General features: G+C 43.9%; 1 protein-coding gene across 1 annotated transcript; it reads left to right on the top strand.

The window, feature by feature from the left end:
• Positions 1–1,538: 1,538 nt before the first annotated feature.
• TEX51 (testis expressed 51) lies at positions 1,539–5,221 on the top strand. Its single transcript, XM_054574923.1, has 8 exons — positions 1,539–1,743; positions 1,843–1,917; positions 2,181–2,270; positions 2,490–2,507; positions 2,592–2,675; positions 4,053–4,124; positions 4,546–4,620; positions 5,133–5,221. The coding sequence occupies exons 1-8, from the start codon at positions 1,539–1,541 to the stop codon at positions 5,219–5,221; spliced, it is 708 nt and encodes a 235-aa protein (XP_054430898.1).
• The last annotated feature ends 7,701 nt before the right edge of the window (positions 5,222–12,922 follow it).

The raw sequence follows: 12,922 nt of genomic DNA, 5'->3' as shown, positions 1-12,922 counted from the left end.
GGTGGGACCACCTCAGGGGCGATGGCAGACATAGTAAACAGCAGGTTTGCATGGAAGGGACCACCTGTTTTCCCAGACTTAGTTTCAGGGAATCAGGGCCTTCATTTCCAGCATTGCGTGAGTAGGGAAAAACAAACAAACAAACAAACAGGCTAATTCCCTAAATCCAAAATTGTCCAAAGCCAGTGGGAAAGCAGCAGCTCTTCAGTTCTCAAAATCATCCTCTCACCTCAGAGCCCATCTAATGAGTGCAACCTGAATTTACCTCTACTGCTGTTTCCTTGGGGGGTTTTGTTTGTTTGTTTGTTTGTTTTGGCAACCTGTCCTCCACATCCCTCTCCCTGTTAGATAGAAATTTATCCCTGTATATTTTTTTTCACCCAAAGTATTTATAAATGATTCCTTCCCCTCTATTTTCTCTATTCTTTCTGAAACTCATATTTGCTAGACACTGGACCACATAGATCAATTATCTAATTTTTTTTCCTCTTTCTCATCTCTCTGTTGTTGTTTTATTTTTATAGTTATGTCTGAGAAATTTCTGAAACTTTATCTTCTAATACTTCTATGGAATTTTTAAATTCCTGCTATCATATTCTTAATCTCCAATAAATCTTTCTTATTCTGGGACTTTTTCTTTTATATAACAGCCTCTTCTTGTTCAAGAAAAGCAATACTTTGTTTAATTGTTGTGGTATTCTAAGTAGTCTTCTGCTTCTCACTCTGTATCTTTGTACCATTCACTTTTCCTGTGGTTTTGTTTGGTTTTGTTTTGAATTTTTGCTATAGTTTTTGTCTCTTATTCACATTAGCAATATTCTTCAAATGCCTTTTAGCTGCCCTTAGTCCAGCCCGAGGTACTCAGAAGCTGGAAAGCACAGCATGGAAGGGCAAAGCTTCTTAGCTGGGGAGTGACGAGGATCCCACTGGCCTTTTCCTCACTGAAGAGTAAGGAGTTGGCTTTTCTTGAGTGCATGTTACACAGAAGAATTGCTGCCCCAATGATGGTTTCCCACTCCATGTTTCCATCCACTGGCTGAAACTCTATCTGTACTCTGTCTCCACTGCAGTAGGAGTAGCTGTCTAAACACAAGAGAGCTGCCAGTCTATGTATATCATGAAAAAGTGGTGCATGCTCACACACTTTTCCCATGTCTAACCTCGCCAATGTAGAAAAGTGATTCAGGTTCTTTAAACACCTAACCGTTTCTCCATGCTGCTCTCTCCTGACATCTCCAATTTCAGCCTATTGAGCTATTTCATCTATGGTAAATGCCACCAGCAGAGCTAAGCAGCAGCCACAAAACAGCATGGCCATCTTTCTGATCCTCACAAAAACCTCCCAGATGAGCATCTTCACAGGAGGGTACTGTCTGATGGCAAAGCCTGGGTGCTTGCCATGGCTGGCCCTCACCTTACCCTTTGGAATTTACTGTTGTTCTGCAAAGAGAGTGTGGTTTCCCAGGAGACAGGGCACCAGTGTTTCATGCGGAACTGACAAGCAGGTTGCTAAGAACACAGATGGAAAACCCTAGAAGATGCTGCTTCTCCTGCTTGGCTGCCTCCTGCCTGCCACTGATGCCAGTGGGAAAAACTGCCTCCGCTGCTGGCCAGACCTGCCTGCATTAATAGATTATGACCTGCAGATTCTTTGGGGTGACCCAGGGCCACCTGAAGAGCTCTCCCAAAGCCTCCACTCCCTATTTCTGGAGGCTCATGACTTTCCAGGACCCTGGTATCTTGGTGAGGTGCAGCCTGGAGATCAGGGATCAAGGCTGGCCCTTCTGCCTGGTCTGAGATCTTACTCCTTTGACTTGCCTTCCTCTCACATCCCATTCTCAGATCAGGACCATTTGGAGAAAGAAGCAGCCAAATTATTCAATCACATAGATAAAGCCATTAGGAAATTTCGAGTTGGTGAGGAAACTGAGTGCCCCAAAACCCCCAGGTTTGGGTTGACAAAGCCTGGCCCTCCAAGGCTTTTCCAGGATATCCCCTTGGCCTGGGGTGGAGAGGTGTTCTGAAGGGTAGAGCCATCACAGTGTCTATCTGTGTGCTGCTTTATGGCCTTTATGTCTGAGAAAACTGGTTTGAATGCCCAATCTTGAGAAAATTATATAATTGATTTAACCTATGACATGTTGGTAATCAAAGCACCCTTTCCCTCCTAACCCACCCAGATAAACCGTCACTTCTAGAAGAGATTCGTGTCCAGAAGCAGCTGTTTTCCAAGAGGCTGGATGTAATATCCGAGGAGCTGAAGGAAAAGGGTAAGATATAGGGCTGTCCCTCCTCACACCTAGCCCTTCGCTTCCTTCAAGACCTGAGGCGGGGAGCAGAGTTCAGTTGGAGCTCCCTCCTGGGCCCCTCACCTAGACCCCCAATTCCTGCACACCTCCCAGCTTTATTTCCCAGTCACACCCAACCCCTTTGGCTCTGTTTGCCTCCCAAGCACCTCAGTTTCTCTACCTTCTCACCCTCCCGAGCAGCCTGCAACAACTCCTGTGGTGAGTATCCTTGGGGACCAGGCCTGGGCTGGGGGTGATGGGTACCTGGCCCTCTCTAAGGATCCTGCCCATCCCTTCTCACAGACCTACAGTCCAAACTGGAGGTCATCAATTGTGCCAACTGCAGAACACACTTCCTCACCTGCAAAGACCCCACTCTCTGCCCAGGTTAGTGGCCAGCAGCCCATCTGGCCGCCAGCTTCTCCCCACCCCACCCTCAGTCCATTGTTGTCTCTTTCTGGATTGTCTTCCTCTTCTGCTAAGCTCTGAGCTCTTCTTGCTCTCCACTGTCACTGGGGAAGGCAATACCACTTAAGATTTTCCTCCTTTTATTTTTTATTGTTCTATTACAGTTGTCCCAATTTTTCCCCTGTTGCTCTCCTCTACTCCATCCCCCCTCTGCTCCCACAGTGAATCCCCACCTTGTTGTCCATGTCCATGGGTCCTTTATACATGTTGACTACACTCTTTCCCTTCTATCCCCCATTATCCCCCTCCCCTCCCCTCTTTGGTCACTGTCAGTCTGCTCCGTGTTACCATGCCTGTGGTTCTATTTTGCTCATTTGTTTGTTTTGTTAGGTTCCATTTACAGGTGAGGTCATATGGTATTTGTCTAGCACCTCCCAAAGTTTTTCAATATCTCATGTCCAGTTTCAGAACCATAGAGCCACCTGCCTCCGGGCCATCTTCCTCAGGTCCTCAGAGCCACCATGCCCAAAGACATGCCCAAACCCATCTCCATGCCCCAAATAAGCTCCTTCCTCAGGGTCCCTCTTAGCAAATGCCCCCCCTCAGGAGCTCAACCTCCTAAACCAGAAATCACCCTCCCCCTTACTCAGTGCATGTAATCACCAAGTCTTATGAAATTATTCTTGAATATGTTGCCATATTTTCATTCCAACATCCACCACTACTCTAGGCCTCCTCATCTCTCACCTGCATTATCTGCCTGGCTCCCCTCACCCTCCTGGTCACATCTTACTCAGCACTCAAAGAACTTCTTCTCAGGGAGAAAATCTGCCTATGACACTCCCTGTTTATAACTTTCAGTAGCTCCCAGTTCTGCACAGATAAAGTCCATCTTCTTCAGGAGGCCTTGTGTGAGCAACCACTGCTCACCCCTTGACTTCCCAACCACACAAGACAGCTTTATTCTTCTGTCCTTGAACATTCTGTGCCCTTTGCCTGGAAAAAAGCTTTGTCCCTTGACCAACTTATCTTTCAAAATCAAGCAGGTGTCCTGTTTTGTAAGAAGCCTTCCCTGACTAGCTCCAATCCCCTGAGGCTGGCTCATCACCTCTCCTTAAGATCATTCCTCCTTGTACTGCTTTGTCTCCCTTGGATACCACACCATAATTGTTTGCTTTTCTCCCTGCTAGAGAGCAGGGGCCATGTCTCACCCATCTTAGTATATGCTGGGCACACAGTGTCTGCAAACAATTGACTGAATGGGTGAATAAAGCAAGGAAAGAGGGTAGCTTTCTCTCTGAGCCAAGATGGCCCTGACTATTCCACAAATACCTGCTCCTCCTTCAACACCCCCAGGTGAGACTCAGAGGACTTTGTTATGGGCTGTGAGCCTCAGCATCACTCTGCCCCTGGCAGTCATAGCTGGAGGTGGGTGAGTGACTTCTTCAAGCCCCAGCATCCCCCCAAAAAAGCAGACCTAGTCCTTGACTGACCCATTTCCACCCTGTTTCCTGACCCAGATGGTACATTTTCTTGCATGAGAAGAAGAAAAAGAAGAAGAAGACAGAAGAGGTACTGGAGAGGAAACTCCCCCCTGACTCTTGGGCTCCCAATAGGAGATTCTGGGTCTGCCAGGGGGTAGCAAGGCTGGAGGTTCCAACTCTGCCTCCCAGAGCCTGGTGTCCAGAATAGAGGGGGATTACGGCCAGGACACATTAGCTCCCCCGCACTCAGTGTGAGCAGACATGCTGGGGGCCAGGGGCCCAGGACACAGAAGCAACCAAGCTCCAAGTTTCCCACCTGATCCACAAAGAGCCCTCTACCCACAGCTGTAATTGTCCCTCTACAGACCCACTCTCCACCTGCTCCCTGACTAGCACAGACTATCGAGATGGCTCCCGTGCCCTGGGTGACAGTGTTGGCGGTGAGGGCCAGTGGGAGGTCAGGGTGGAAACCCCTACTTGTTTACTCTCAATAGGCACCCAGCAGGCTGCTTGTCTCCCACAACTGAACAGAGGTCCCAGCACTGCCAGAAAGGTCTCTCATCTCTGGGCTCAGTAACTCTCCCTCCCCTGACTCTTTCTGAACTGGGGGTGGGTGTAGAGAGTGGGTTATAGCTCTGAGGTCCTTACTGTCCTGCAGGCAGTAAGATCACATTGTCTCATGGTTTCCCTATGCTCATGCCTTGTAAATTCCTTCATTAAAACACTTTCCAGTATTCTTATTGACAGCACCATCTGCTTCCTTCCAGGGCCTGGGCAAATGTAGCTGGCATTATGACCCTCCCCTTGAGGTCATGCAGAAACTTGCCCATCTCCTCACACTCCCCTGCCTGCCCACCCCTTCCTACTCCACAAACACCTATCTCCTACCCTCCTGGTCCCAGCACTAGTAGCTCCACAGGCTCACACCAGCCTCACCTAATTCCAACACCAGAGATGAAGGCAGTGGTGGCCTGCATCTCTCGAGGGGTTCCAGAGTCTGGGTATGAAGCAGGGGCTGAAAGAGGCCAGTCGAAAGCCTAGTAGGAGCAGGAACTACATAAGAACACCATAAAACAGGCTCCAAATCACATTAACAGCAATCTTTGCCTGTGTTCTGGCCAAGATGTCTACCCTGAGGCCACTCAGGTCCCCAGCGGATCACTGGTGCTGCTTTCAGTGAAGATTTTCTGGCTCTGCAAGCATGAGGACTTTGTATCCTCTTGCTCCATCTCCCGCTATGCCCTTTTGTTGTTGGCCCCCATGGCTTCTAGGTTAAATGGAACCCTGTGTCCGATGGCCCAATTATACCACTTCCCCTTTTTTCTAACCTCTCAGCCTTGGCCCAGGCTCTGCCCTGAGACTAAATGGAACTTCTCCAAAACCTGAAGACTACCACCAAGACCAGGGCCCTACTCAGCAGGTCACCTTCCGGGGTCTGAGGCCAGAACTGCAGACAGATGGCCCAGAGCCTGGATTCAATTCCTCACTCAGATGTTAAGTTCTAGGTTCCCCTTGGCATCTCAGTTTCCACAACTGGCAACAGAGGAGGGATGCAGTGCTTTCACCAGGGCACACCCAAATCCCGCAGCCCACGAGGTTCATGTTTGCCACCCCATATTTGCTTGTCCTGTTGGTTCAAATACAATGTCTTCGTTCCCTTCCTCTCCTGCAGTCCACTGTAATCCTGCTGAGGCCCACAGCCCAGATACTAAAACCAGGCCTCTTGCCTTCTTTGGCCTGCTGGTACTCCCACCTTGGAGCCAGAAAAAGCATCATCCCACAGTAAGGGTCACTCCTTGGGCAGGGGCAGAAGGATTGTAGGAAACTGAAGTGAGAATAAATGAACCACAAACGACAACCTGGGCAGGGAACATTATGGCCAAGGGCAGCTGACAGTCCCAGACATGGGTATCTCCAGTTCTTCCAGGCAAGGATCCAAGAAGGTACCCCTGACGTGGTCTTCAACTGTGACAGGCCAGGAAGGGAGGAAGGGAAGGAGAAGTATTTTTATGGAGTGTTCAGGTTTGCAGAGGAGTAGAGATACAGGAGACATTGGTAGGATTGTTCAACTCCAAGAGATGTGATATGGTTCAGGGAGAGGCCCAGGTGAGAGGGTGGTGATAGATGAGGTCCATGGAGGCTCCCTAGCCTGTGCAGGCCCAAAGGATGCCAGACAGAAGACCCTGGGACAACAGGTGGGCAGAGGCCTGGGGGAGAGGCAGTGACAGCCCTGAGTTCTAGGACAGAAGACAGAGAGATGGCATGCGGAAGGACCTGTGTGCTGGGGAAGACATAGCTCCACATGCTGGGAGCTGAGGTGCCTTTTTCCCCTGTTTCACAGACTCTCCTCTACTCACAAAGCTGGGGAGGGGCCTATAGATGTAAGTGTTTAACATTGCAAGGACATAGCTATAACCATATGGTAAGAACATACTCACAAACACTTTGAGTGACTGGGCCAGGCAGGTGGTACTGTGGACATTCAGGAGAACTTAGTTCTCTCTATGTGACTGCAAAAGCTAGTTGCCATCCAAGACATAGGAAAAGTCAGAATTTTGTGACAGCAATGTCATTTTCTTATTTAATTTAATTTCCTATTAAATTTGTACTTAGACCATTACCTCAAAAATATCCAAAGCAACATTTTTCTGATGCATGCAGTAAAAATAAGAAACCCTGAGTATGAGTTTGTGTGTGTCTGTATGTGTGCACCTCTTAGCAACAGACTTATTATTTTGGGAATATTTTTATGAAAACTAGATATTGAGTCCTGATAGAGTGGAAAGATTTATAAATTTGTGTGTCAAAATATAGGCTCTGGAAGACTTCTGCTTTTGGCTATGACAGAGGGGCTTATAGCAGACCAAGACTCATAAAGGACAACTAAAACTAAAATAAATTAAAAGAACAAAACAAAACAAAAAGTTTGTTTCAGGCATCAGAAGCAGTAGGTCCTATGCATCCAAAGTCCCGGGAAAAAGCAAGTTCTTTGTGGGGACCTAGCATTCTCAGCACACTTCCCCTCTGCCTGGGAGAACTTCAGTAGCACAGGTTGACAGGCATGTGGGCTGGGTTGAGGATGACCTCCAAGTTTGGAGAAGCCAACCAAGCTCTCTGTAATGTCATGACACTGAAGAGACACAACAGGCAGTACTAGCTTGCCAAGACAGAATGTGAGGGGTCCAAATCCCTGAAAATACGCAGATGCAGGAAACTCAAACCCATGGCATGTTTTCTCCCACATCCTCCAAGATGCCTGCCTATTGTTAACAGCACAGGGCTTCAGACCAAGAAATTAAGCAAAGGATCTGAAATGAAATTTATTAGAGATTTGTATGGTAGGCAAATGAAAATTGGAGTTCTTGACCCATATAGGAAGTCACACTTTGATAAATACTACAAGTTATTGACTGGAAAAGGAAGAGCCTAAAAGGGGGTGCACCAGAGGCGGACCGATTCTTACAAAGTCTGGAGCTCTGGAAACATGGTAGTGGTTCTAGATGACAATATTTTTCTCCAGGAAATATTTACTCATCCTCCAGCAGTGATATGGAATAAGAATAGTCATTTTTAATAGTGGCAGTGCTCTTGACAAAATTAAAAATGACTATTCTTATTCCACATCACTGCTGGAGGATAGAGTAAATATTTCTGGAGAAAAATCATGTCATATAGAGCCGCTACCACATTTAATTTACAATAGCCAGTATTAAAACAAATATTGACATACCAAAAATAGGATTAAGAGAAATAAGACAGTAGAAACAAACCTAAAAGATAATAGTTATCTAATATAAATTTTAAAATGAATACATCCAAAAATATTTTTCCAGCTTTACTGAGATAAAATTAAATAACATTGTGTTAGTTTAAAAGGTTCAACATGTTGAATTTATATACTTAAATACTGCAAGATGATTACCATCATAGTATTAGCTATCATCTCTATAATTACCTTTTTTTACCCCTGTGGTAACAACATTTAAGATCTACCTTTTGAAGAATGTTTAATAATGTAATATAGTATTATTAACTACAATCACTATGCTATCCTTTAGATCTTCAGAACTCATTCATCTTATAACTAGAAGTGCATATTTTTTAACTGATACCTCCCCATTTCCTCCACCTCTTAACCACTAGTAACCACCATCCTACTCTGTTTCTGTGAGTTAGGCTACTTTAGCTTTCACACATAAGTGATCTGATAACAGTATTTGTCTGTCTCTGACTTATGTCACTTAGCTTAATGCCCCCACGGCCCATCCCTGTTGTCACAGATGGCAAGATTTTATTCTTTTTATAATTCAATAATATTCCATTGTGTATATGTACCAAATTTCTCTTTATCTAGTTATCCATCAATGGAAACTTAACTTAAGTTGTTTTCATATCTTGATTATTATAAATAATGCTACAGGGAACATAAGGGTACATATACCTTTCTGCATTAGCATTTTTATGTTTTTTTCATAAACTCCCTGAAGTGGAATTGCTGGATCATAAGATAGTTATATTTTTAACTTTTTGAGGAAACTCAATACTGTTTCCTTTAATGGCTGCATTAATTTACATTCCCACTAACAGTGCAAACGTGTTCTCTTTTCTCCACATCTTCACAAACATTATTTCTTGCCTTTTTGGTAACAGCTATCCTAACAGGTGTGCTCTCATATCTCATTCGGCATCTTTTTCAAGGCATGCCTAGTGGTGATTATCTCCCTCAGCTTTTGATTTTTAAGGAAAACCTTTATCATGCTGTCATTCCTGAAGGACAGCTTTGCCAGGTAAAGTATTCTTGGCTGTCAGTCTTTTTCTTTTAGCACCTTGAATATATCAGTCTATTCAGTCCTGACCTTCAAGGTCTTTGCTGAGAAATCTACTATTTGGAGATTCCCTTGTATGGGAAACACACACACACACACACACACACACACACACACACACACACACACACTCTTTCTTGCTACTTTTAAAATTCTCTATTTTTGATTTTTGAAAGTTTTGTTAAAATATCTCTTGGGGAAGTTCCTTTTCATTAAAACTTTGGCATGACTCGCTAACTTCATGAACTCAGATGTCCAAATTATTTCCATGTTTAAGAAGTTCTTAACCATTAGTTCATTAAATAAGCTTTCTACTTCTTTCACCCTGTCTTCTCCTTCCAAATGCCAATGATGAGTACATTGTTTCTCTTAAAGGTATCTCATAAATCCCATAGGTCTTCTTAATTCCTTTCCATGTTTCTTTTCTTTTCTTGACCCTCTGAGTGGATATTTTTAACTGATCTGTCTTCACGCTCACTGATTTTTTTTCTCCTGATTGGTCAAGTTTTTTTAATTGAAGCTCTCTGTTGAATTCTTCAGTTATTTTATTCTTCAGCTCCAAAATTTCTGGGTTTTTTTTTTCTTTTCTTTTTACTGTTCAAATACATTTGTCTCCACCTTCCCGCCACCACTTTCCCCCGTCCCCCTCCCCTACCTCCCTCCCTCAATTCTTCTCCACTTTGGTTTTGTCCATTGGTCCTTTATATATGTTCCTTGACTTGACCCTTTCCTTCCTTTTTCCCACCATCCTCTCCCTCCTTCCCTCTTAACCCTGCTGGTTTTTTTCTTTCAATGTTGCAGGTTATATTTTCCTTGCTTGTTTGTTTTGTTGGTTAGGTTCCATTTATAGGTGCGATCATATGGTATTTGTCTTTCACCTCAAAATTTCTGTTTTTTAAAAATGTTTTCTCCCTGTTGAACTTCACATTTTGCTCTTGTGTTGTTTCCTTTATTTCACCAAGTTGTTCATCTGTATTCTCTTGTAGCCTCCTGAACATCTTTAGAACAATTATTTTGAATTCTGTGAGACAATTCATGATCTCCATTTCTTCAAGTTACTTACTGGAATTTTATTTTGTTCCGTTGACACTGTCATGTTTTTCTGAGTCTTCATAATACCTGTAGCATTATGTAGGAGTCTGCTCATTTGAAGAAGTCATTGTTCCTTTCAGGTTTATTGACTGACTTTGGTAGAGAAAGACCTTCACCTATGGGTGGGGCAAGTTGGAGGGTGTTGTATCCCAATTCTAAGGGTGCAGTGTGCCAAATTCAAGGGTATGTGGTGGGACTAGCTGACAGAGGGTATGGTGATGACTCATTGCCTCAGGCCATTGAGTCCATAGCAATAAGAATGGTGTGATCCTCAGTGAGCATAGCAGGGATTCTGAAGAGGCTTCAAAGTCTGTTAAAGTCCCCAGCAGCACCACCAAGTCCAGCAACTCTATGCACAAGTGATGTTATCCATTCAAAAATATTTAAGATGCCTTTTCAATAAAGGTTCTAGAGAAACTGGTCATTCATAGACAAAAATAAGCCTGGACTTAAGTCTAACACATTAAAAAATAACTCAAAATGGTTATTTTTGATCAAAATATTTATCTTGATCAACATTACTCCTTTTCAAGTGTGGGGTTAAAGGTAAAACATAAAAATATAACATTTAGCATAAAACATAGGAGAAAAATATTAATAATCTGGGACTAGGCAAAAAAATTCTTAGATGACACCACAGCATCTATTTCACTAGAATCCCTTCTCCTTGATGAAAAAGGTATGTAAACAGAGAAAGAGGCATATCATCATATTTGCTATCAGTTAAGGATCTGTATTTTTCTCTTCCTTGGGAAATTCAGACAGCTTTTACTTTTGTTTGTAGTTAGGATGAAGAATAGGAGTACTACCTTTATCAAAATGCCCAGGTGGAGATGGAAACCCCAGACATTCCTAGAGACTGAGCCCACACCCTGAAAATGCATAATGTCTCCTGTCAAGGGAAGTGAGCCATTTGGGCTGCTCCTTAGAAGGAGCACAGGAGAGATAAATCACTGACTCCCCTCTCTGCTGCTGGCCACAGACACAACATTCTGCAAATTTTCCACCTGAGTTACATCAATGATGTCCTCACAACCATATTTTATGTGAGAACATGCATCACTCTCTCCCCTCCACTTCCCAGCTCTGCCTTCTTTCTGGAACCTCATTTCTTGGCTTCAATGTGATGTCATATCTCCATCTAGCTGAGCAAAGAGATTAAGACATAGGTATCTGAGACTGGGGTGCAGGAGCAGAGAGGGTAGAATAAATAGGAGGGCTTCTCCAAGAACAAGCTGAGTTCATCCTCAAAATTCCCAATGGAGAAACTAATGTGGAGGAGTCAGCACATAGCAGATTGGTAACAAACTGGAAAAGTCTGCTGGTTCCTTGTCAGTGCTCTTCGTACTGAGCTATGAGCTTTTCTTCAGAAATGATAGACTGTCCATTTTTTATTGATAAAGAACCTGAGGCCTGAAAGGGACTTAAGTTCTATAATTTTCTAACTTGTGAGAACCAGTCCATGCTTCAGCTAGTTGAATGGTGGGGGAGGGAGAAGACAAACCAGGAAGCAAATATCAACTACACATAAAAAACAATATTGAACATAATTATTGAGAAATTACCATTTCCAGACTCTTGATCAACATTACTCCTTTTCAATTTTCACCATAACTGTGTGAAATTTTCACCAAAATGTGTGGCCCATTACCCACATTTTGATGATGGGAAATACAAAGTTCAGCAAGGTTGGATAATCTTTTCAAAGCCACACAGCTAGTCAATGAATGAGCAGGCTCTGTGCCAACTCTTGTTTCTTCTCTGTACCACATTGCCTACACCATCGGCTCCCCAGCAATGGGACAGCTGTCTGCAAGATACTAATTGCTCACCTAAGAATGGGCAGGCAGAGGTGGGATGGACTTGGGGACTGAGCTCCTTCTGACTAACCTTCAGGCATTGCATTTACAAACATACACACTGCAGCTAGATTGGGAGGGGGGTGCCATCCTGGTTCCATCTCCCACTAGCTGCATGATCCCTGACGAGTTACTTAACCTCTGCTTAATGCCAGCTCCCCCAAAAGCCAGCCAACATAACCTGTTGATCAAGCAAAGCCAGTTCATTGCTCCCTGCAATGAGGGTAGCCACATCCTTCTAGATTCATGTCAGGAGAGAACAGCAAAGGCGGGATATGGATAATGTTTGGGTGGTCTCATTAAAGGTAGATCTTTCAATGCAGGGAGGCTCAGTGGCATGGAGAAATACTCATGATACAATAGAATTAGTAGACACAGCAAGGAGTGGGATGTGAAACAAGTCCTTGGAGTATAAACAGTCATTTAATGAGCTCAATATGCTTTTCTTAGAAAGGGCTACTTGCACTTTTAATGGAAAGTTGGGTAGTCTATTACCCAGATAAACTGATCTTCAGAAAGTCTATGAAACAAACTAGTAAAGTTTTTTGCAACTTTGTCTTGCTAAGCAAGCAAGTCCTGTAGTAGTAAAGTAACATCAGTGCCCAGTGTCCCACAGTAAAGTCACAGTTCAACAGGCAGTAAGCCGTGGGTGTGGATGATTTCTATTCTTAGCCCTGTCACAGCCTTCCTCAGGCCCCTTCTGCTACAGCACCTACCACCACTGAAATACAATAAGGGTAGATCTACTGGGCGTTGTGTGTCCTTCCCATACAATGCAGAATGCAGGTTTTGTGTGCTGGGAACCTTCCTGTCTCCCTTGCCTTGTGTCGCCAGCCATAGCAGCAGGCCTGACAAATGCTTGCTTATTATTTTTTGAGCAAATGAATAAATGAGTAATGTTAATAAATGAATAAATTTAACTGATTGTTTTGCACTGATAAGTTATTTGAATTCGTTTGTCAATT

This window comes from Pteronotus mesoamericanus, unplaced genomic scaffold, assembly GCF_021234165.1.
Source record: "Pteronotus mesoamericanus isolate MK-2021 breed Mesoamerican mustached bat unplaced genomic scaffold, CSHL_Meso_final contig_27, whole genome shotgun sequence".
In the NCBI taxonomy this organism is placed as follows: Eukaryota; Metazoa; Chordata; class Mammalia; order Chiroptera; family Mormoopidae; genus Pteronotus; species Pteronotus mesoamericanus.
This window is presented reverse-complemented; position numbering and strand designations above follow the sequence as displayed.

Excerpts from the sequence above, each read along its gene's own strand:
- TEX51 (XM_054574923.1), top strand. The coding sequence starts at position 1,539 with ATGCTGCTTCTCCTGCTTGGCTGCCTCCTGCCTGCCACTGATGCCAGT. Across the intron at positions 2,676-4,052 it reads AGACCCCACTCTCTGCCCAG|GTGAGACTCAGAGGACTTTG; the intron begins GTTAGTGGCCAG and ends CAACACCCCCAG. Across the intron at positions 4,125-4,545 it reads CCTGGCAGTCATAGCTGGAG|ACCCACTCTCCACCTGCTCC; the intron begins GTGGGTGAGTGA and ends GTCCCTCTACAG.